The sequence below is a fragment of the Xiphophorus couchianus genome, chromosome 15 (genome assembly GCF_001444195.1).
Source record: "Xiphophorus couchianus chromosome 15, X_couchianus-1.0, whole genome shotgun sequence".
Lineage (NCBI taxonomy): Eukaryota > Metazoa > Chordata > Actinopteri > Cyprinodontiformes > Poeciliidae > Xiphophorus > Xiphophorus couchianus.
Genome location: NC_040242.1, coordinates 12,751,371 through 12,775,363, shown reverse-complemented (window position 1 = coordinate 12,775,363; position 23,993 = coordinate 12,751,371). Strand labels below are relative to the sequence as shown.

General features: G+C 38.2%; 3 protein-coding genes across 8 annotated transcripts; 2 read left to right on the top strand and 1 right to left on the bottom strand.

Annotated features, from left to right (window-relative positions):
• On the top strand, positions 1 to 5,870 carry lca5 (lebercilin LCA5). 2 transcript variants are annotated; one of them, XM_028041207.1, is made up of 10 exons: positions 1 to 334; positions 759 to 853; positions 1,969 to 2,387; positions 3,054 to 3,295; positions 3,449 to 3,754; positions 3,954 to 4,091; positions 4,201 to 4,297; positions 4,403 to 4,539; positions 4,643 to 4,820; positions 4,939 to 5,870. In XM_028041207.1, exons 2-10 carry the CDS (start codon positions 849 to 851, stop codon positions 5,850 to 5,852), a joined length of 2,436 nt encoding a protein of 811 aa, XP_027897008.1. In that variant the 5' UTR covers positions 1 to 334; positions 759 to 848; the 3' UTR covers positions 5,853 to 5,870. The 2 variants fall into 2 exon arrangements, with proteins under 2 accessions (XP_027897008.1, XP_027897007.1); XM_028041206.1 differs by having other exon boundaries at positions 1 to 853.
• Positions 5,871 to 7,020: 1,150 nt separating this feature from the next.
• fam167ab (family with sequence similarity 167 member Ab) lies at positions 7,021 to 14,961 on the top strand. 4 transcript variants are annotated; one of them, XR_003598497.1, is made up of 4 exons: positions 7,028 to 7,176; positions 10,004 to 10,358; positions 10,640 to 10,903; positions 11,038 to 11,164. XR_003598497.1 is itself a non-coding variant. In XM_028040833.1 (3 exons), exons 1-3 carry the CDS (start codon positions 7,121 to 7,123, stop codon positions 11,299 to 11,301), a joined length of 672 nt encoding a protein of 223 aa, XP_027896634.1. In that variant the 5' UTR covers positions 7,021 to 7,120; the 3' UTR covers positions 11,302 to 14,961. The 4 variants fall into 4 exon arrangements, 3 of the variants coding, with proteins under 3 accessions (XP_027896634.1, XP_027896633.1, XP_027896635.1); XM_028040833.1 differs by lacking the exon at positions 10,640 to 10,903 and having other exon boundaries at positions 7,021 to 7,176; positions 10,007 to 10,358; positions 11,038 to 14,961; XM_028040832.1 differs by lacking the exon at positions 10,640 to 10,903 and having other exon boundaries at positions 7,037 to 7,176; positions 11,038 to 14,961.
• On the bottom strand, positions 14,568 to 23,030 carry ccm2 (CCM2 scaffold protein). Of its 2 annotated transcripts, none has more exons than XM_028040830.1 (10): positions 22,633 to 23,030; positions 18,908 to 19,084; positions 18,665 to 18,748; positions 18,149 to 18,332; positions 17,117 to 17,253; positions 16,624 to 16,759; positions 16,443 to 16,500; positions 16,238 to 16,364; positions 15,985 to 16,123; positions 14,568 to 15,762 (listed from the first exon to the last, which is right to left on the bottom strand). In XM_028040830.1, the coding sequence occupies exons 1-10, from the start codon at positions 22,660 to 22,662 to the stop codon at positions 15,458 to 15,460; spliced, it is 1,377 nt and encodes a 458-aa protein (XP_027896631.1). In that variant the 5' UTR covers positions 22,663 to 23,030; the 3' UTR covers positions 14,568 to 15,457. The 2 variants fall into 2 exon arrangements, with proteins under 2 accessions (XP_027896631.1, XP_027896632.1); XM_028040831.1 differs by lacking the exon at positions 22,633 to 23,030 and adding an exon at positions 19,547 to 19,684.
• Between the last annotated feature and the right edge of the window lie 963 nt (positions 23,031 to 23,993).

Genomic DNA, 23,993 nt, shown 5'->3' with positions numbered 1-23,993 from the left:
TTGCTGCGGTTGCCATGGCACAGCGTCAGCGGTTGCACTGAATCATGGGGATCGAAAGATAAAGGTTACGGTTTGGCGTCTGTGCTGTCGCTGTGTTTACGCGGATGATTAAAGGGAAATATATTTCAACGACCAGTCATTACAGCGTAGTTTCTGGGAGAGCGGAGAGAACATTTTCTGTTTTAATTACGGATAAGTCGGCTAAAGCTCGAACTAGCTTGCTACTCCTAGCTAACATTAGCGGTTTGAATCTACAATGAATCTGGTCCCAGCTATGAAGTTTGGTCGGAGCGAAACAGCAGAAAAATAGCGGAAATAAACGAGCAACAGGCAGGTGGGTACTACTAGCATCCCAGCGGTAAACGCAGCCTTCAGTTTTCACCTACCTGTTGAATGTAGGTGTATTTGTTTTAGTCCGGATACAAGGAGCAGCTCTGCCCCAACAAGCACTATTAGCTCTCTAAATAGGTTTACTAATGTTCTGCTGCTAATAATGTGTTATTTTTTTACTTCGTGTCTTTATGTAAATGTGTTTTATTTGATTTATTATACCTTTCTTGTAAGAAGGCCCCTTCAGTTATAGAGAAAATTTGTTTAGTTACTGTTACTTGGCATGGATTGTGTCAACAGTCCACCTGCCAATCACTCGAACTGCAATGATCCGATAATTTGGTGTCACGAAGAACTGTACTTAACTGCTGTTGTGTGTAAGATGATGCCTTTTAATTTTGTTTTGACCAATTTTTAAACACAAAAAGGGAATAAAAAGACAGCCCAGTATAATGGTTGTTAAAAAAGATAAAGGAAAGAAGAGGCTAAAAACAGCAGAAATGACCTGGATGTGACACATGGGGTGAGTGTAAAATCTCATTGTTATTTAAGAATATTGACTCTAGAGTGATTTCACATCTATTATGTTGCATATTGTATAAACATGCTTTATCATCAGAAAATCTGCTGGATAATAAGGCCTGTGCTTCATGTTGTAAACAAATAATTTCTTCTATTTATGTTTGTATGTTGCCATAGATACGTCTCTGTGCTTCTAAAGAACTAGAGAAGTGCATGACCTTTACATTTAATTAACACTGATTAGTTTTCCTAGGCACACATTATTAAGTGGTACATGTCAAGCAGTCATACAATTTGTACAGGTACACTTTATTCCACTAGAATTATATATTTTAAGATTTATTTTTCCTATTTATTTATTCATTACTGCATATGTTTTTTTTCTCTTTCTTTTTGTTTCTGCTTTAGAGCATTTTACCTAATATTCGTATTCTTTTTTTTAAATTTTTGTATTTGTATCTTTTTACTTTATGGTCACTTTGCTGTGGTTACACAATATTTTTCCTCTGTGGGATGAAAAACTTTTATTAAATAAAATATTATTCTATTCTATTCTATTTTATTCATTAATCTTGAATAAAATAATAGTTGGTGTTGGTCTCACTATTATAAAAAAATAGAGGGAAAATAGAAAATTGTCTGACTTGCATAACTATATTTGATGTCAATAAAATAATATGACTTAATGGGCTAAAATGTATTTTTTATTAAGTCTGACCTTGTTTTGTCTAAATTACTGCATGTAGGTACTTCCAGAAATTAATATTTACCTCTTAATTAACTCACTGAGGAGATGGGAGTAGTACAGTATTATTTGCTCCAAACATAGAGATGTTTATCCTTAAGCTTAATACAGTCTCATGGAAACTTTAATCTCATGTGTATTGTTGCTTAGTGATCAAGACACGTAATACTGAAAACACTAGTGAAACCAGTTGGCCTAGCAGTGCTTATTATAAACTTCAACTAAATGTAAGAGTGCGTAATTTAGTATTGCAATACAAGCGTTAAGGTTAGTTTTCCACTCTTATTTTTAACAAAGACTCTGCATCCTTTATTATTGCTACAGTTAAAATATTTCTAACAAAACGTTTTTGTTTTTTTTTCTCACTTAAGATTCAGCACACATTATCGAACAGACAGCATGGAAGAATCAGAAAAAGTCCCTGAAGCGATTGAGGACAACCGGATTCTAAGTCGCCAGTCCCGTCGGAGCACAAATAAAGAGTCTCGAGCATCATCGGGGCAGAGGCACAGAAAGAACCATCAGGGAAAAATTCACAGAGAAGACACGATGGTTGAAAGTGTCGGCAGCACATCAAAAACAGGAACCTGCCGATCCGATCCAGATCGAGACCGGATTTCAGATGGAGAGGGTCGGAGAAGTGACGGGTCACTATATTCTGAGGACTATGAGAACGCTACGCAGTCGGAACGCTCACTTTCACCTTTCTCCCAGTCACTCACTCCATCTCCAGTTCCACAGAGAGGGTGCCTGGCAAAGCAGATTTCTAGAAGTCCACTACACAAACTACGTACGTACATTGTTATTTTTTTCAATTTTGTATCCGTTAGTTGTCAGATACAGTACATTGTAAAACTATTGGAACACCATAATCTTTTAATGAAATTAAATTACACGCAGGTGGACTCTATTTACTAATTTGGGGACATTTAAGTGCAGATTGGTTGCACTCAATTTTATGTAGAGGTTTCAGAGTAGAGGAGGCTGAATAAAAATACAACAAATGTTTCAGAGTTTTCATTTTAAAAATGATGTAAAAGTTTTTTTTGTGTCCATTTTACAGTAATGCACTACTTTGTGTTGGCTTATTACATAAAATCCATCTAAGATTTGTTGAAGTCTGTGATTATAACGTGACAAAAATGTAGACTATGAAGACTTTTGCAAGACTCTTAAGTAAATAACACATACCAATTTATTCGTTTTTGTCCAGATGATGGCAGTGTAACCCCAATTTTAACATCTCAGTCTTCATCTGGAACAGAGCCAGTAATAAGTTGTTTTAATTGTAAATTAATGATTGTAATCATAATAATGCTGTTATTCAAGCCTCATTTGGACATTTAAAAAAAAATCTAAGTTCAAAGACGTTGCATTGATGAGTGGCGTTAAACTTCAACCAATTAGCATGCCTTTTATGTTGACAACCATCTGTTTGTTTTGTGTTTTTTGGCAGGTGGGGTTGGGCGCTGGAATGCATCTCGGCCACAGCGACCTGGAGGCCTTCCTGTCACACAGCACCACCGCAAGGGAAATCGGTCTCAAAGCAAAGAGTCTACACCGCCTAAAGACCTGGATCTGGTGACCAAGCGGATGCTTTCAGCCCGCCTACTGAAGATCAATGAATTGCGGAACTCTCTTGCTGAACTAAAGCAGCAGAATGATGAACTGAAGAAGGAAAATAGAACTCTCAGACAGGTAAACTTGCTTTCTGTTAAAGTTAACAGGTTTTTTTCTTAAGTAAATAATTTCATCGTGTAATAAGACTTCCTGTGACAGTGCCAATAAGTACCAGTAATCATAATGTTACATTTACAAGTTCATTTTTAAATCGTCCTTTTCTAACTTCAGCTTCAGGTACGTCAGGAGAAAGCCCTGCAGCGCTATGACGACACAGAAAGTGAGATTTCCCAGCTCCTGGCGCGCCACTCCAATGAGATCCATGTGCTACGGGAGCGACTGCGGCGCACTCAAGAGCGGGAACGGACAGCTGAGCGGCGGTTAAAGGAGAGCGAGGAGCAGTTGCATCGGAGCCAAGCCACGGTCACGCGACTAAAGAAGCTGGTGGACCAGCAAGAATTGGGGACCAGAGATAAGCTAAGTCGTAGCTTTGAAGAGGAGAAAACTCGGGCCCAAGAGGCACAACGTAAAGTCAAGGTAAATTCATCCATGGTTATTTTTTGTTAGATTTCTATTACTATCAAATAGTAACATATTTAAACTGCGCTGCAAACTGCACATAATGTATTAATGCATTCATGCCACTGTTCAAAGTTTCATTGTAATGTCAAGTTGGTTGCTTTGTTTTCTTTTGGCGAGGTTGGTGTGTAAAGTTTTTTTGTGTGTGTATTTCAAGGACTTGGAGCGCAGCATTGAGCTGAGCAACAACAGTTTTCAGAGGCAGTTTGCTGCAGAGAAGAAGAAGACTATGAATTCTCAGGAGGAGGTGAAGATTCTGCAGGAGGAGCTGGACCGACTGACCAGTAAACTCAAGGTACAGCATACAAGTATGCTTTATTCAGGTTCTTAAGCAGCCCTGAAGACTTTGAGCAAAGCTTTGTTGCATCTTGTGCACTGTGAGATTTTTTTTCTTCTTTGATCAGGAAAAGGAAAGAGAGCTAGATGCTAAAAATATTTACTCCAACCGTTTGGTAAAACCAGCATTACGGAAAGATGGTGAAAGTAGTACAAAGCAGAAACGTAAGTCACTGTTGCGCAAAAAGACAGATTAACAGAGGTGGTTTATGAGGGATTTCCTTTTAAATATGACCATCATTACATGATATCTGTTTTTATCTTGTTTAGTCACAGTACTTTACAGCACCAAGGCAGTACAAACTGAAGACAAAATGTCAAGTCAGGATTTCCCCTCTCCACCCCCTGCCATCAGTGACACCAATGAGTACAGCGGACAGTCAGCTGGCGAATACCTGTCTTTGAAGGTGCCTTGTTCATCCCTTACTTTTCTGTCAGGGTTACTGTTTGAGTGCAGTTATTTGGTTAAATTCACATCTTTCATTCTGTTTCTGACATTTTGTCATCCAGGATCTTAACAGGGTGGACAAACCAGCAGAGTCAAATAAGGTTTCTCAAAAAACCGATGAACACAAAACGAGAGGAAGGCATGAGGAGGAATTGGTGAGGGAACAGGAGACGCAGCAGAGAGAGGGACTCAACCAGGAGCTGAATGTCCTCAAAGAGAAGCTGAGCAGACTAAAAAATGGTAAAAAGAAACTAAACGGGAACAGGAACAGTCCACATATGTTGCTTTTATCTTTGCATAATCTATGTGAAATACTAAGTCATGGCTTTAATCTTAACCTGACACGTTATATCTGCAGACATAAAGAAAGAACAGGAAGAGGATGAGGATAGCAAGACGTCAAATTCCCTGTTCAGCCAGAAAGAAGAAGACAACTACTGGAAGCATGGCCACGTCCAGGAGGAGGTGGCGCGATGGAACAAAGAATCTACGTCCAGTCAGCAGGCGACAGAGGAAGCACGTCGAAAGAAAGAGCAGCTGTTGGCTAAGATGCGAGAAATAGATCGTCAAAACCAGGAAGCACAGGACTCTGTGTTCATTGAGTCACCTCTTTCTGAATCCAGAAAAATTAATAACGTCGCTTCTCCACATCCACCTGAGGATAGAAACCGTAACTTTTCGGTTTTCAACCACTCTGAGTCAGAGGAGACGAGATCGATGCTGGCTGGAGATAGAGAAGATGGAAGGAGGAGACAAAGTGTGGAGCATGGAGGTTTTACAGCTGGGAGGAGAGCATTGCGGCCCCATACCTCCAGTGATGACCTGGCATTTGGAAGGTACGCACCTTCGTTTGGACACTTAGCGTCCCGGGTTTCCCCTGGCTTCCCTCCAGCTCCGCCAAGCGACAGCAAAAACACTGCATTAGAAGCCATAGGACTTTTTAATGTTGGAATGATGGTAATGGAGAAGGAAACAGAAACGAAAACAGAGAAAGACAAGAAATCAAGCCTCATGGAGCAGCTGTTTGGTGCCCAGACCATTCCTGCTGGTGACAGTTTCAGTGCTTCCAATAAAATGAAGGTGCTTAATAGCCCTCCAACAACCAACGGGGTACGTTCAAGACGGGAAGGTTTACATCGCTTCAGCTCGGGTTCTTCTACACCTCCACCGTCTTCCAGTATCATCGACAAGGCTCTAAACGTTGCAGACAGTAAACCTGCCATCCGTGCCATCCCCTCCTTTGATGACGACATAGAGGAACTCACTTTATAAATAAATATTTCAGTGGCAGCCAGTGAGTGCATTCTTTAACCAGGATATAACTCAGGTTGAAATAATGATGAAGGGGAGTCTTTTGTTTCTCGTCAAATGATGCGCAAAACATTTTTCGTGCAGAACCAGCTCAAATACAACATGTCAAATATATTCACACTGTATTGACTGCCTACAGTGTCAATATAAGCAGTCAATAATGAAATATAACACTTCAACTTTGGGGTTACATATGGGATTTCCTTTTATTCTGTGTATTTACTGACATTATGAATTTTTAGTACACTTTTTCATCTTGGCAACCTGATATTTAGATCAGTTGTTTGGTTGAGGTGGGCCGGCCTTCACTCTGTCCCACTAGTGGATCTGAATGAGGTCTCCTAAACAAAATTATTTAATTTTATCATTATTATAATTATTATTATACATCTGTTCTATAGATGGATTTTTAGTCTTTTGATAGGTTAAAATATAAGAATATATATTTGAAATAGTTAGACAATCAGTATGTTTAGAGTGCTCATGAGCATCTATAAATGTTTTTAGTGTATTGGTGTTGTATGCCCAGCTGTAACAGAAACATTATGACTTGTGTTATGGCTTTCTTTATCCTGCACTGATTCCAAAGGCACAGACAACCAGCACTAACATTCTCATTTTGGGGGATTTTATTTTATTCGTTTGTATACTTAAAATTATTTTTGATCTTGCTATAATATAAACCTGTCAGGGACTACAGATGAAAATTAGCCTGTTGGCTAAATCTTGTCACATTTTCAGGGTCTGTCCATGGTAACGGATGTTCATATTTAAATAAATAAATAAAAATCCACCATTTATACAGCAACATTGCACACAAGTGTAAGCACTCTCAGCCTGTCTTTAATTTTAATTTAATTTTACTTCATTTGTCAGGTATTTATAGGCTATTTTTGTGAAATTGTTTATTCTTGTAGATTGTGATATATTTTTAAATAATTCCTGAACAATAAAAATGGCCTGACTTTTAATTTTGACATTGTTTTATTTATTCATTTTTTAAAGTTCATCCATAGGCTTTTGTTATATTACTTTACAATTTTGCCTGCTTATCGGACTGTGGCGCTCTTGGAACTTCATCCACGAAGCGGGAACCTGCGGTGTCTGGAGCGTCTCCGAGCAACCACGGCCTGACGCAACTATTCCCGCCCCTCTTCCGGTAGCTCCCGGATCGGATTCGGCTGCTCCAGTCAGAACAGCGGTTCTTGTGGGCTTCACCTCTGCAGTTAATGAGCCACTTATGCGATGACGAGCTGATATGCGGCTGCTCGGACTTTCAGACAAGGTAATTTCTGCACTTTTCGTATTGCGTTTGCATCTCTCAGTGTGGCAGAAAAGCAAAAAAAATAAAATAAAATAAAGAGTCAAGTTACTGCTCTCATATAAAATAGCCTTTGTGGAAATATTTTTTGGATCTTAGATTGGTGATGTTCCAATGTCTGCTGATGCACTAGACGTCAAATAGACGTTCAAAAAATAATCAAAATGAATTTTTATAATTTGTTAGTTTATTACCAAACTTTAAAATGAACAGTAAATTATGATTGTTATATATATGATGGAATTTGATTTACATACATCATGTAATACTGGTAGAGTTAAAGCAAAATATAAGTTTTTTTTTTGTGAATTGGCATTCCTCTGGAATTATGCTAAAACTGTTTCTCAAAGTAACAAAAATAACAATATATTTATTTCTAAACATTGGCATATTTGTCTCATTTATACAATTAGTACAATAAACTGAAAACACATATAATATCTATAAATTAAAGTGAGAGTCTCATGAAGTGTTTGTCATAGCAATGGTATAATTTGGTATACCATTGTTGTGGTAAGCTGACAATGGTATACCATGACAACCGTATACAATTGAGCTTGCCAATGCCGTTGGCATTGAGCTTTATAAAGAGCTTGCTTTTCTTATGTTTCTTTGAAAACATTCTCATGTTTTCATGTAGTATACGCTCTGAAATTTGAAACCTCTCGAGGACATAATAACAGGCAGGTTATGGAAAACATAACACGAAAGCCTGATTGGTTTCTGGCAGTGTTTGTTGTGTAGACATGACTGCAATGTTCCAGATACGGGAGCCAAACTTTACAAGCTGCTTAGTCAGGCCAGGTTTTTCCACAAAGTACAGTTAATAATATGGTAAAATAAATTTAAAACCAGAGTAACCAGTCTGATGGTTGATTATGACATTTGGCATAACAGTGGGTTTTCCAACCCATACACAGTATTTTATAATAAATCTGCAAAAAGGCTGTAATTTCTTACGGAGATCCCAATGTCTGTTCAAAAACTAGTAGAATTCAATAGATCATTTAAGATTTTTTTAAAAGTAATTTGAAACCTTTTGTTAGTATGAGCATGTTATGGACTATTTGGAAATCCTCCTTGCTCAGCACTTCCTGTTCAAATTTTTAATCAACTCATTAGCTTGCACTCACAGCCTTTACAAATGTTTCAAAAATGCATGCTTCCTGTTTTAGGACTCTTTTCTAACAGCGTTGTCTCAGGGGCCACATTGATTCCTGTCGAGACTAAGAAGCGGATCCATTTGTAGGTATTCATAAGTCAGCTGCTCTGCACAGTCAGAGGTCTAATCTGCCATGCAGGAAAGCCAAGTCGATCATTAGATACAAGGACAGTGACTTCACTGAAGGTTTGTTGTTAGAACATTTGAGACCACTTTGCAAGAAAACAAAAAAAGTGGGAGATCTGCTTTTGTGCTTTAATGTTTGCACCACAATGAAATGGGGAGTGTACATTGTTTGCTTCACTTAATTTTTGCTTTGGAGATAAATGACTGTAGCAATGCTATTCTCTTGTGTTGACTGTAGGATGCAGATTGCTCTGTAAAAAAGAATTGATCCTAAGATAGCCTTTTCCATTCTGATGATTATCGAAGTACTGATGTGTTTGATGAATCCGCTCAACCCTTTGCTGTAGGTTGTTTTTTATCTGCTATTCACAAAAACGTGTATTTGCAGTTCAGAGATTACTTTTGCATTTTAGATCGTAAAAACAATTCAGTCAGCAGCTATGAAACTTAAAAATTGAGCTTAAATTGAGCTTTCAGCATACAGAGTATGCATACGTATGTAGCTTTTACTGTTAATTTAGCCCCCCTAAAACCTAGATAATGGATGTATTTAAATATGACCAATTTAACAGATTCTGTTTGAGCTCTAATTAGCTAGTTTTTATGTGATCACATTGGTAAAAGCATTCACTGCCTTGTCCAATGCTAGTGCTAATAAGAAGACTTTATGCTTTAATGCTTGTTGGAAATACCAGGCAGCCCATAATGTACATACACTATTTTTCGACATGCTGTAAATTACTGCTGATTTACATTTCTTTGGGCTTTCTAAAAGTTATTAACAGAACCTCATCGTTTTCAGAAAAATGACTTTGAGAAACCAGAATTGTCTACAACAATAACGGAACGAAACATTAAATTGAATCTTTAGGCATCTTGTCTAGATCAGCAGCAAACTATGAAGAAATTAGAGATGATGCAGTTATTCCATTATCCTACATTAGATAACAGACCCCTTATTATGAGTTTGTGGATTTGTTTTTTTCTATCTTGCTGTATATGCCTGTAGGATTATATTACTTCTCTGACCACAGCATAATTGAGCTTTAACTGTTTCACTGTTGCATTAAAATCCCTTCAGGATCATCATCCCTACGTTTTAGACACGAGTGACTCTAAGGCCACCAGCCATAGCGCCCTAGTTCCCAGTAACCTGATAAGACTGGTTGATGCAATAAACATTGTGGACAGGAGGTGGAAAATTGCTGATTCATTAGAAGACTGTGTGGTTGCTTTGGAGATGACTTGTTTCTTGAAATTAAAATCCTGGTGGTCTGATACCCCAAGTGGACTTAGCCTTAGTTTATTCCTGTTATTAAGTAGCTGTTAGGCTTTAGGGTGATTAGCTCATCGGTTTTGTCTCCTGCCTGTGGCAGATAGTTGCCATTGGTTTTCAGAGTAAACGATGCATTTGTAATAAAACTCTAGCACCAATCAAGATGGTAGGGTTTTAGTTTTAACAGTTTATTGTGTTTTTTTTGTTGTTGTTTTTTTTGCATTCAGCAGACTGATGATGGACGCCACTTCGTCTCCACAGATCGTGGAGGAGGCAGAGTCTAGGAGCAGTGTAGATCTTCATGGAGATGACGATCTATTGACGCTAAAGGCTTTGACTGAAAAATTAAGACTGGAGACCAGGAGGCCATCTTATCTGGAGTGGAAAGCTCAACTGGAGGCAGAAAGCTTCAAAGATTCACAGACTGGAAAATTACAGGTTCAGGAGGACCGGGATGGGCAACCAGTCACGTACAAAGAGGCTGCATCAAACTCAGATAAAAGTCAGCGAAAGCCACCCTCAGGTGTGCTGAAGGGCTTTGAAAACATCGACGAAGCTCTCTCTTGGCTCAGAAAAGAACTGGTGAGCTGGTTTAATATTTTTGATCGTTGGACATTTTAGACATATTTGTTTTGATTCCACATTTCACAGAAGTACTGTGCAACATTTGAGATTCAAACGCAAACCTTTTCTTTTGCTACTTAGCCAATTAGAGGTTAACAAAGCTCACGCTGTCCAATTAGTGGCCAGAAAAATGCCATTCATGTCAGACAGTGTGATCGATTGTGAATCGGACAATAGAATTACAGATTTTTCTGCAAGTGTAATCATCTTTACTCTGCTCAATTACTCTGCATATTCAGCCACGGCTCATGAGCTCGGATCGAGCAAACAAAGAGGCACTTATGGAGGCCGACTTGCACAGTATGGGGCTGCAAACATATTGCGCAAGGACCCCAGCGGATTGTGATCTTTGTGCAGGAGGGAATGAGCAAAAAACGAGAAGTTTGTTTGTGGACGTCCCACCGTGAGCTTTCCTTTTAGATGCTGCTTCACAATAAGGACCACACACGGAGATCTGAGGTCAATAAAGTCCATATAAGCAATGAACATCTTGTTACATTTCAGTAAGTGCCCTAAAAGTGCCTTAAAGGAAGGCTTGTGCACTCTAAAACAGCTTTAATGCACTGTTGTGACAATGAAAACAACAGAAATGTCCAGTGTTCTGATAGAGTAATTGCTCTTGTCTCCTCTTGTTTAGACAGATATGCGCTTGCAAGACCAGCAGCTGGCCAGGCAGCTCATTCGACTCCGGAGCGACATCAACATGCTGAAGATCGAGCAGACGTGCCACCTGCACCGTCGCATGCTCAACGACGCCACCTTCGGCCTTGAGGAAAAGGACGAGCTGTCCGACCTGCTGTGCGAGTGCCCCGTCACCCCAGGGCTCGGGCTGTCGGACCCCCTGAGACTAATCGGGGTCACTAAGATGAACATTAACTCTCGAAGGTTCTCACTCTGCTAGGTCAAACTTTGTGAAAAGTGACTATAACAAATCCTTAAAAGCTTGCTGAGGACTAGGTTTGAGTCATGTAAGTCAACAGATAGTGTGTTTGCCATTAAAGTTCCTTGCAAAAGCATTGATGCCCCTTGACCTTTTACACATACACAAAATGCAGTGGGTGGAGAAACATGATTTGCATTAAAGTCATGGGAGATACTATGGAATTTATTAGTGATCTGTCCGACAGGGAGAATGTTGAGCAAAAACAGAAGTGGGCCCAATACAGAGCCTAGATGAATACAAGTGGAACCTGACATGATGGTGTTTATATGGACACCCAGGATTCTGTTTTCAAAAAGGTAATTTTTTAAAATAATTCAGAGGGCTCAACAATATAAAAATTAAAATTCTCCTTATTAGTCTTATTGTAATTTGTTGTCTTACTAGACGTAGCCTGTTTCTTGTAAATTTATTGATTTAATCATGTAATCAGCTAGAATAATTTCAATTATTTTGGGTAGGCATAGCTCTGGGAGGCTTTACTGTTGAGTTAGTGCTGCTATATATTCAGAAGTGAGCAAAATACAGGATAAGGAAGCTTTAATCAGGTGTCGTTAGTGCTTAAGTATTGATTCAAAAAACTGCAAACTGAAATACAGAAGTACAAAAGTACAGGTTGTTTTCATCTTTGATTTCTGGCTTTAAGCTATCTATTGATTTTTGAGTTACTAATCAGGATTTTGACTTACTAACTGGGATTTCCAGTCAGGAGACAGAGATGTTGCACAAAGCTGATGGGAAGTGATCAGAAATACAGTAAAGGACCTGAGACTGAGGCGAATAGTATCACATCAATTTCACAATGACGCTTATTCAAGAAAAACAGGGCTTACTTTTATCACAGGATTTTCAAAAATATATCATAAGCCTAGAGTTCATTTTTTAGCCAGTCCAGAAACTCTGATCTGTTTTCACAAACCTTAATTTATTCTGTTAAATTTCGGAGGGCTACATAAATTGCACCCTTTGTTCAGATAATCTTTGAATAACTGTCCTCTGTGCTTGCAGACTGAAAGCAGAATTAGGCAAGTGCAAAAGCAGCAACAAGTGGACACCATTCTCTAATCCTTGAATCTTTCTGTCCTAAAAGAGAATCCCATAAAGAATTTAGTAGGTGTAAAGATTTTCATGTATGACCGACACCTCTTTTTAAAGTTATTACTGCTAATAATACACCCGTTGTTTTAAAGAGAGACAACCAAATGTTTTAATATGTACTAGTGTCTGTGCAGTAAATGTTTAAGACCAATTCATCACTTGAAGTGAAGAATGTTTTCTTCACACTGCAGCTCTACCCACCAGCTGTCCTTTATGTTATTAATTTCATGCCTAAACAGATTCATTTGCATGATAAAATGGCAGCCTTGAAACTCATCACTATCTGCATGACAGCCATGAAATCTGACACAACACCCAAATAAAGAAAGACTGGATATTTTCTTTAAAAGTAGGTTAAATAAGTCTGTAATGATTTAAGCAGTTTCTACAAAATATGTCCTCTATTAAGTTTTCCCTGGCACTGATTTTTATGCTCCTGAAAGAGAAATGAATCCCACAGCTGCCGCCCGCTACCAGTAAAACAGCAGATGTGACACCACAGACAGAGTCACTTCTCACCAGGGCCAGGCTGCAAACTGTAGCGTGAACATGGCAGACAGAAACGCCACCGAGGTGAACCGCAGGGTGACATGGGCCAGATTCCCAGACTTCCTTCTCAGACTCACAGCGAGACTTTTGTGTGGGAGTGTTTTGGCACATCTCTCAGATATGAACTGCGAAGAAGAACTGCTTGGTGCCACGAACAGGAAAAAGAAGCTTGGTAATTTATATTTTGCCGACCACATTGGCTACCTTTTAGTTGCTGACTTGAATTATCTCAACTTTCCCTACTGAAAATATCTTTTGTTCATTTATTAGTGATTTACTTAAAGTCTTTGACAAGCAAAATAAAATGTTGCTGTTAAGTGGGGTGGACTTACAAACTTTATGTAAGAGGAAAATTTTAATCCGGTACTGGAATCATGTCCAAGAGTGGAAAAATAGCTTTAACATAGGAACGGTAATTTTAGAAAAACATTTTTTTTTTTTTTCCAGCCAGACAGTACACGTTATTTATGAACAGAAAAATAAGACTTTAACTTGTAGTTATTAGTCAATTGGTTTATCTTTTTTTAAAAGAGCTGCTGGTAACCAGTAACTTCAAAAGTAAGTTAAAAAAAAAAAAAAAAGCTAAAATATACATCAGGTGCTTTCTATCTGCTGCAGGTGGATTGAGCAGCTGTGAAAGTAAAAGTAAAAAATAATTGATATTTTCTTAACCAATAATTAAGACATTCTAGCAATGACTTGTTAGTTCAAAGATGTGACTGTATTCCAAACTTTAAGCTAATGCTGCCAAATCTGACTGTAAACTTTTCCAAAATTAGACATTTTTACCTGTTTTTGGAACAAGCTGAACCCATTTAATGGCTCCACAGGAAGAACACCCAGGCAGGTTCATACAGGCATAATAACAGGGGCTCTGGTCAGTACTAGAGGGGCAAACTCTAAAACAACACAATCTTCTCTTTTAATGGCTTCATCTGACAAGCTCTGCTATGTCGTAATTACTTGCTTCAAAGAGGTGCTCTGTTCATTCTAAAATTGGATTAAAGACGAGAAGTTACTGGAAACCAATTAGTGTTTCTTCCCATAATGTGAGAAAACATTTTGGTTGCACTGACGGCGTGTCATAATCATTTAGTCTCCTGCTGAAGCAAAGCAAATGAGGGACAATATCACTTGGTTCAAATAAAGTCATCCAGGAGAAGAAGCTCCGTTCTACAGTTCTGCTCTATTCCAATCCACATAACATGACCAAGGTAAAAAGAGTTGGGATCAAGTTAAAAGTTGTTAAGTGGGTGAAATCCTATGGAATTGGATGAGGAACAGGAAATGGAAACATGTTGAGAGGCATCAGAGAATGGAATGTGACTAAACCGAGCTTGTCGTGCCAATATCTCCATCCCCGAGACTCTAAAGTAATCCCCGACTGCGACAGCATTCAGCAGGACCACTTTGATGGAGCTGAATCAAGTTCCACGGCAGCTTAGGTGCATCCAAGCAAATGATCCGAGAATCATAATTAGATTGTAAAATCGTTCCCTGATGTAGGGAGTCAAACGCTGTTATTTCCACTTCAAACCGCACACTAAAACACCAGGACACAGTAATTAGGTGAGACACTGTCACACGTGTTTTTTTTATGCAACATCATGATGCTTGCAATTATGCAATACCAAAATATAAATCAATGTAATTGATTTGTTATGTAATAACCACAACTTGCTGCAGAACTGCTCTAAGAGTCACTAAGAACTTGCTGGCAGCAGTACTGCAGTGTTTAGGCACAACAACAAATTTAATGTAACACAAAAATGACCTGAATGTTGAAAACAATTTACATCAACCATCCATAAGCTGGCCTTGTCAAATAAAATACAGACCACACTGTGTGGCTTTAAAAGAATGTGACTGTTTTTACAGCATCTTCTAGGTCAGTTTGAATAAGGCAGAAACATATAAACTGAGTAAGCACTGATTAACAAAGTGTGAGGTAAAAGCAGAACTTACGACACTACACATAGCAAAATGTTACATCCTTACATCAAAACAAATGAAAAAAACCGAAGGTGGATGAAGCCGATTAATTTATGGTTAAATTAAGATACAAATCTCAGTCTTAACCTTCTAAAATGTGTGCACAGTCTACCGGTGGATTCTCCAGTCGCTGCTGCGCTGACTGGAGAGCTAAGCTTTATCACAGAGAGAAGTGGCAGATGCTGCCAATAAATGAGTACAAAACCAAAGATAAAGTTTAAAAATAACTCTGAGGTGAATCCAGCTGAAATGTAAAACAATAACTGCAAGTCCACTACAAGGTCTGCATAAGTGCGTAAGCCGACTCGACAGAAAGATTTTCCTTAAATGTGCAGGGCCAATAGAACGTCCTCTTGATAATTAGAGGAATAAACAAATAACCAAATCTTAGGTCAGTGCTATGGACCACCTTCATCTGATCCGCTTTAGTAAAGCCAACCGCCCGTCTGAGGCGTGGCCATGGTTTCACGTCAACAGGTCAGGGGGTCACCGCCTCCTGGTCCATACTGCAGCCAAGAGCTTCGATGTCGTTGCTGATGTCAGTAATCATACGGTCCCATTCGTCGCCCTCAGAGGCGTCCCGGCCCTCCTCCGACGCCGTGCTGTCGCCGCTTTCTCCCGCCGCTCCGTTGCCGTTGGTGGTGGAGTCGGAGGCAGAGCTGGCCGTGCGTTTGCAGCGGCCGAAGCTGTCCGTGATTATGCCGCGGCCGTCCTTCACTCCGATGGTCTCTAGGAAGTTTTCAAAGTGCTGGCTGTCCTTCTCGGGTATGAAGGGACGCAGGCCTTAACCGGAGGACAGAAATAATGCCAAACATCTCTTAGACATGAAAAAAATACAAAATGTTTATAAAGCATACAAAAAATGTGTAGGTTTTCTTGGTGCTTTATGTTCATGTCAAAACAAAATTGGCTTCTTCCATGTTCTTGAGTATATATTGGCCTATTAAATCATCATCAAATTGTAGTCTGATAAAACTTTGTGACGGTGAGATAAGGTGTTTGTACCAAGTAGGAGGAATTTCCTGCTGTCCCCGTAGAGCTGCCGCAGGTTGATGCAGAACTCGTGAATAGAGGAACCATTCCTGTATTCATGGAGCAGAGCTGCAAACTGCTGGATCTCCTGCGATGATAGCTTTGTTCGCAACTGTGCAGAAAAAAAACACAAGCCAGAAATCATTAACACATTAAAAAGTGTCTTAGAGAATGCCTTAGACATTTGTACTCCCTATGAGGCAAAGAAAATGATGAAATGCCATACTGTAGTCATGTAGTCCTGCAGAAGCTCTGCAGCAGTGGTGCTGAGTTCTCCTTCACTTGGGGCCTTTGTCTGAGGGGATACAGGGGTGGATGTAGATGGAGAACTTCCTTCTGTAGCCTGGAAAGGACTGAATAAATACACACCAATGTAAGCTGTAAGTGAACCAGTCTTTAAATTAAAAATGGTTGTGCCCAAATGTACATACAACGGGCTGGTTTCTCTCTCAAAAGCCTCCTTGACATCTACTTTGCTTGAAGAATCGTCTTTAAGATGACAAAATATTTACAACTTAAGGTTAGTGGCTTAATAAGAGCACAAAGCTTTGTGTAATTGATTATCAGTAAACAGCTTATGTAACATTATTTAGAGGGGTTGTGTTTCCTCACCACTGTACAAAGAAGGGTGTCTTGTAGGCGTTGTAGCTCCATCAAATATGGCTCTGTCTAGAAAGTCTATAGTTGATTCTGTGTAAACAATTTGAAAGACCTGGCTGAGCAAAAGACACAGTTCCTCCGCTGCTGCCTGCAAGAAAAAAGAAATATTAGAAATGTTCACTTCTGACCCTAATGAAATAAAAAATAACCCTGACAAATAAATACAAAGCGAGAAGCAGAATTCTGTTCATTCTTTGCCCCCCTGTTTTTTCCCCCGTTGGACATTTTTAAGCCAGTGAGGATGTAAAAAAATAGACTTATGAATGCGATTTTGATTTACAGGTTTGTATTTTTTTCCCCCCATATATCAGAAATTGCTGACATTGTCCCAAAACACCTTCAAAATTTGAGAGGAACTCTATGTAACTGTCATTAATTTTCGTTAACAGTGCAGGTGGCTTTAAAGTTGTCAGCAGCATCTTTGTTTACATTTCAGGAAACGTACCTTATTATCAACTGCTAGGACAAGAAGACAGCAGACCTCCACCAGCACAGCCCCGCTCTCTGACAGGGAGCTGAGAGTCTGAGATTTGTTTAGGTCGGGACATGAGCTGGGACAGGGAGAGCCTCCTGACTCTTGAGCTGAAAAAACAAAAACATAAAACCTTCAGTTCATCTGATTAAGAAAATATTGTTTATAGGCCAATACAAATTTAACTTCCTGTCAACAGAACTATTCCAGCTAAAACTGATAAACCCACATGATCAGGAATATTGATGTTAGGGTAGCAGTTATTGTGGGGCAAGTTTTGACCAAAGTGATGAAGTTCCTAAAGAAAATGTGCTTTGCACAATAAGACCAATAAAAACAGATTTGGGAAGTGCTTATGGTACCAAAAACGGATTTTTCTCACCTTCTTATTTGATCACGTAGTCTTCTGTCAATGATAGGGCATCAATCACATAGCATTTGTATGCATATAAGGACATTATAGATATCAGCGGTCAAAAATCACTTACCAGTCCATTTTAAGTTTTTGAAATAATATTTCAATATGGCAAATAATTTACTAGTGAGGGTAGAAGAATTACATAATGCCAACAGACCAGGGTCAAGAGGACACAAATGGTTTGTCACTTGGAATGTATGGTGAAAATAAAAGCTATCATAAAGGATTTTGAGATTTATTCACTTTTTAAAACTCACCATTATTTAAAAAAATAAATAATAATAATTTTATATATATATATATATATATATATATATATATATATATATATATTTATATATACACACATAGTGTGTGTGCAGAATTTTCTATGGCTGGAGCTGTTTAAAATATTATAACTTTAAAAAAATAAGTGAAAGTCACAAAAAAACTTTAACTATGCATTACTGCCATCTACTGGATAGATGTGCTGCCAGGAATTGTGTGTGTACTTTGACATACAGACAAATTCTATTGGTATTTCCATGGACAGTGTTATAGATCATCTCATACTGCTGCAACTTCAATGCATGGTGTTCTCCTTTTACCTGTTTTTATCACCACAAGGTGCAGAGAGTCGTCCCTGATGTATGAAACAGCAGCGATGTCGTGGATTGGCACTCTAAGGATGATGTCTTCTCCATCTCGCCAAACAAGTTTGATGTTGTACGCAGACAAGCTTACAACTGCGTCCTGATCAGATGTCAGCTGGCCCGCCAACTGATGGGATTTCTGAAAAATAGGAGGAGGAAAACATTACATCAGCAATTCTCAAAGTCCAGACTCTGATCTGCACTGGACCATAAGCCAATCGTGCTCCAGTCTTCAGGATCACGGTATCATCTGAAAACACAGATGATATTGTGGAAATGGACAAATAAAAGTGCAATAATCTTAACTCTCATGTTCACAGTGACAGAGCAAAACAAAAAGCCAGTTATTACTAAAAACTTCTAAAGCAAAACGAGAGAATAGGAACTGTCAGCTTTGTACTAGTAACCACCCAAATAAAGATCTAAGGAAATCATATTGATGGTCCAGGCTAACAATGTGCATATACTTACTCTTGCATTGTCAATGAGCTGCAGAACCTCTGTTCGACTCGATGGGTTCAAGTATCCTGGAACTGATGTCAGCTGCCCTAAATACTGACAGGACAGAACCGGTGAATATTTCACATTGAGAGTTTTTCCATGCTGGTTAAGATTCATCGCTACGACTAATGCCTCACTCAAGAAAAACCAACTTGTTAGATCACTTTAATATGTGTATGATCAAGAAACGAATACGTCAATAGCTAAACTCACTTTTACTTCCTTCTCAATGTAATCATTAAGCAGAATGTCAGGGTCAATGCGGTGGTCAGGCTGAGACAGGGAGAAGGTATGGAGGGCCCTGCGCTCCGTGGATTTCTCCTGAGCCTTCTTGTCTCTTCCCTTCTCTCCTTTCAGAAAGACCCGCTTGAACGGAGACACAATCCCCGGCTATAGAAAACAAAACAGAGAGGTGATGAGCAAAATAGATAAGCTGATGTGCATGTGCAAACATAGCAATGCTTTTACAAACATGCCCAAGTCGCATCATACATGCAGCAAAATAGGCCAAACTGTTCTATTTACGTCATATACCAAACTTACATAGCATAGCTCTCTATAATACTCCCACATAGTTTTAGTAGTCTGATTAAGTTATTGCTTAGATATACAAATAAATATACAAAGAGATGAAATAGTAAAGTGCTTTTGATGGCATTCCTGTTTCTCCTTACTGTTTTAACAAAAGGAACAATAATGATACTGAGAGTTTAGCTCAAATATAAACACATCAACATGTATAAATGTTGCATTTTGTAGAAGCGACAACAAAATCTGCTTGAAGATCTTGATATTTTAAGCCACCTCGTAAAAATCTATTCGGACCCTCAAGACTTTAAAAAAAAGCGTTACCTCACTCTCCATGATCCCACAAGCAAGCAGTCACACACACCTGTTCAATAGTAACTTTACAGCCCGGCAACGGGTGCAGCTACAATTACTAATCTATCCCCAGTTGGCCGATCTTACAAACTGACAGCTGCCAACTGACGAAAGGCACAGAGGCACCTGGGCGGTACGCATGAAGGGTGTGACCCCAAAAAAAGGAAGGAACGTGTCTTTGACTTCTACTCGCGCACAAGAACAGGAAAGGAACCGGCCACAACTTCCTGTGATGACACGCGATTTAAATGTTGTGACATTCATTTCTGCAGCAGACTGCTCGTGGTTTTTTGTTAGTTTGCTTTGCAGACAATGGCCAAAAAAAACAAAAAAACTCACTTGGTAAACCTTGTGCATTCACTCTTAAACCTACTAATATTCTGATGTCACAGCTTCTGCCCGACTCTTTCTGTAAGGACTTTGCAACCGAGTCTGTGCATAAGTCTGCAAAACCACGGACGGCATGCATTTCACTGTGCTAACCACACCAGTCACATCTCAAATATTAGTTACGTTCTAGATTTACAGAAGGGAAATGTAGAAACAAGATTTTCACATTCATGTCATGATTGGTGCTTTTTTCCTTATTATTTTTAGATTCAAGTTACATTTGTCAGACAAGTTACATATAAGCATCACTAGCATGCTGACTTTTGACTCTTCACGTAGATCGAAAAAGAGCCGCTCAATTTTCCTATTTGTTTTGTCACAGTAACTGTCATGTTTCTTGCCAGGTTGGTGAAAATAACACAAAAAGTTACATAAGACAAAAAACCTCCTCCAAGACAAAATTGTAAGATTGATTGCTGTGTCTCAAACCTCTAGTCCTACAAAATTCCAATATCTCCCATTATCTGTAATGTCCACCAGAAGCTTGGATGATTTTAAATCTCTTCTAAAACCTCATTTATTTTCCTAGTTTTTTAATTCTTGGGGGCTGGAGAATTAGGCTCCCTAATTCTATCCCTGCTTTTATTGCTTATTTTATTCTGGCTTTGTGTTCTTGTTTCTTTTGTTTCACTTTCTTTGCCTATTTTACAGATGAAGAACTTTGGTCACTTTATTGTGTGTGAGAGTGTTACACAAATAAAGACTGATTAATCAATGGATATTTTTAATCCACAACTCTCTTAGTCTGCCTGTAGGCTTTTCACTTTTTGAGTCGGGCATCATCACAAGAAATAAGGTGATGCTTTAAATATCTCGAAATGTTCCTGTTACACCCCTATCTATAAATATTTTCTGCAGTGTCTCCTGTACTTTTGACAAGCTTGAAGTAGAGCTACCTAATCTAGTTTTTAAGGTAGTATTTGTTTCAATTCACACTGAAAGGATCATTTGAAATATTTATTCAAAACTAATGAGACTTCCAAAATTGCCAGGAACTAAACATTGAATTTCTTTAAGATTAATGATACTTTCTCAACTAACCATATGTTGATGAACAAATCCCATTTGCAGTTCTGTTTGACAAAGCAAATATGTTTGAGTATAGCCTGAAAATAATTGTTTTAGCAGACAGATGACACTGATGATGTTTGGCTGCTTACAAAGTTATACTACAACACCATGGTAGTGCCATTGCATTATTTAACAGTATGCCACAGCTCAACACATTAACATTTTACGACTTCTGCCAGTGACATGTGATACAGCAGCCTTGGCAAGCAACTTTACTTGCTATTAACTTTTATATTTTCTTAACCGAGAGAACAGCAAGAGAGGAAGGCACTTTCAAGGAATATGTAAAGCAACACTTTTCAAGATTAACGACAGAGGCATGTAAATTCATGTCTTTGTATTATTCACTGAAAGCTAGACAGTGAATATATAGCTTTCAGCTGATACTGCTGATATGGTTGATTCAGCAGTAAAACATCTATATTTATAAATTGAGTTCTTTCACTTCTAAAATTCGGTTGGTAGCATTAGTTGAAAGAAATAGAAAAAGCTTCTACAGAAATAACATTTCTGTCAGTGTTTGGCGAAAATCATACATCAGCCATGATATTCCTCCAAATGAGATTTCAAACCTCAATGGTCCTGAATATATTTGCACTAGACCAAATATTGCATAACAAAATGAGTCAAGATAACTCTTGGTAAAATTAAAAGGAGCAATCTATCACGTCATTAAAGTGATTCTCTATCAGCACCATGCGGTAAAAATAGTAACTGCATTCGGTTGAGTTGCCCATGTACCAAAATAAACATTACAAAGAGGCATTAAACTCGTGCCATTAAGGATAAAAAATGTGATCACCGCTTTCTTCCAATGACAAACAATTATATAGTTGCTTGTTTGTTTTCTTCACCGTTTGTCCCATCCTGACATTTAAGAAAAAGACAGAAGGTACATTTGCAAATTAATTTACGTCTAGTATAGAAAGTAAATCCCACATCAGCTGGGAGTCATTGCATAGTATTGCAGGGTCCGTTTGTGAGGCGGAGATGGTAAATCTGCTCACTCTCTTGAACCAGAACAACTATCGAAAACAGTTTCTAGTACCAGCCGATGCCAAGCAAACGTGTTTTGTCTGTGTCTTAAACATAGGATACTGCGTTGAGGAATTACGATATGCACCTATTACATCAAGGAATAGGCTTATCTCTAATAATTAAATACAGTATTCTTAGCTATGCAATCATTCCTAAATGCTATTTTAAAAACTTGAAGCCGATAATTGCAGATGAGCAACAACTATAACGTGAAACAAAACAAAGTGAAGAGCGCCGACGTTTATAACATGGAAACCCACTGAAGAACAATCGTTCAAAAGTTTAATGCAGATCTGACTTGAAACAAAAACCTAACCCAAAGCACTAACCTCCACTAATCAGACACATTATTCAATATTCACGAGTATCCCCTCTTGTGAATAGCTTATTAAACATACTATCTACATGTTATTGTTGTAAAGTGGTGTGTTTGATTATGATTGCTTGTCAGCTAACACTAAACTTTTCTAATTAGCTAACAGTTAGCCTTACTCCCGGCAAGCTAACAAGTTAGCATGTAGTTAATGTGCAAAAAAAAAAAGTGCACCGCCACCCACCTTTTTTACTTTTTTCACATCTTCCTCCATCTCTAAGTTGTCTTCTTCATTCTCCCTTCAGCCCGGAGATCTATGTGAGACTGGGTAAGACCACAGGAGCTTTAAAACAGCACCTACCTAAGGGCGTTTAGCCTCCTAGGCTAATTTATTTTAGCACTGTGTATCTAAAGACATACCCAGTTAGGAGCTGATGGCAACTCGCCATCCCAGCTCCCCTCTTACGGCTTACCAGTTAGACAAAAACCCTGATTATCAGTGACTTTAAAGAAAAAAAAGACACGGCGCGTGCCTAGAGCAACTGCGGAAAAGGTCTGTTAAAAAGACAAACTCGATGGAACCAGCAAAAACTTTTCAATCGTGCCGCCATTTTGGGCGTTGAACTGTAGTCCAGCATGCTTTGCTTTGATCAAACCAAAACAGCCTGCTGGAGTTGTGCATTACTGAGATTACTGCACTTATACGGAGGACGAAAACGGCAAAAAAAAAAAAAAAAAAAAAATTACAAAACATTTTTAAAAATGGCATAAAAGATTTTAATATTTGTAAATTCACCACAAAATACCACATACCTGGCAATACCAGAAGGCAATTATGCTCTATTGCTTAATTTTATTAATTGCTTTAGTCATCAAAACAGAGAAAATAAACAATCAAATCATTAAACATAAACACAAAGTAATATAAAGGTGCAAGTTAAGTCAGTGCTAATTACATCTACTCTACTCTTTGTCTAATATAGTTTAAAGATTATATTCCAAGATAATAATTTCTGGAAGGAGATAGGCATGTGTTCTATATCAGTGGTTCCCAGTGCTTGGGTTTGGACCTGACTCATGAAAAATAAAGCAAAGAGATCTTCAAATTATATTGGGAAATCAATAAAAAAAATTATAGAAATGACAGTAAGTACAATATGTTTGCTATTGTGGTTAAATCTGACAAAAACAATTTTGTTAAATTAAATTTAAATTGCAGTTTCACAGGATAAACTTGTTTACATAATTAACACATCCATTTAAAATGTATTATTTTTCCCTATATTTATTTTTCCGTTATTTGCCAAGAACAATAATAGATGAATAGTTCTTATTTATTTATGTTTTCCCAGTATTTATCAGTTTTTTATTTGTTCATTTCCACTGATTGTTCTAATTTTCTTTTTTATAGTTACTCATTAAATTACTAGAATAATAAAAAGATTATTATTATTGATTATTTTTCCATCACACATTTTCTACCTATTTCAACACATTTAGTCTAATTTTGAAGAACTTGTCTCTTTTCTTTTCTTCTTAGTTTGGAATTGTGTAGACTCTGGCATGTAAAGTTGATTTCCAGCGACTTATTATAATTTCCACAAA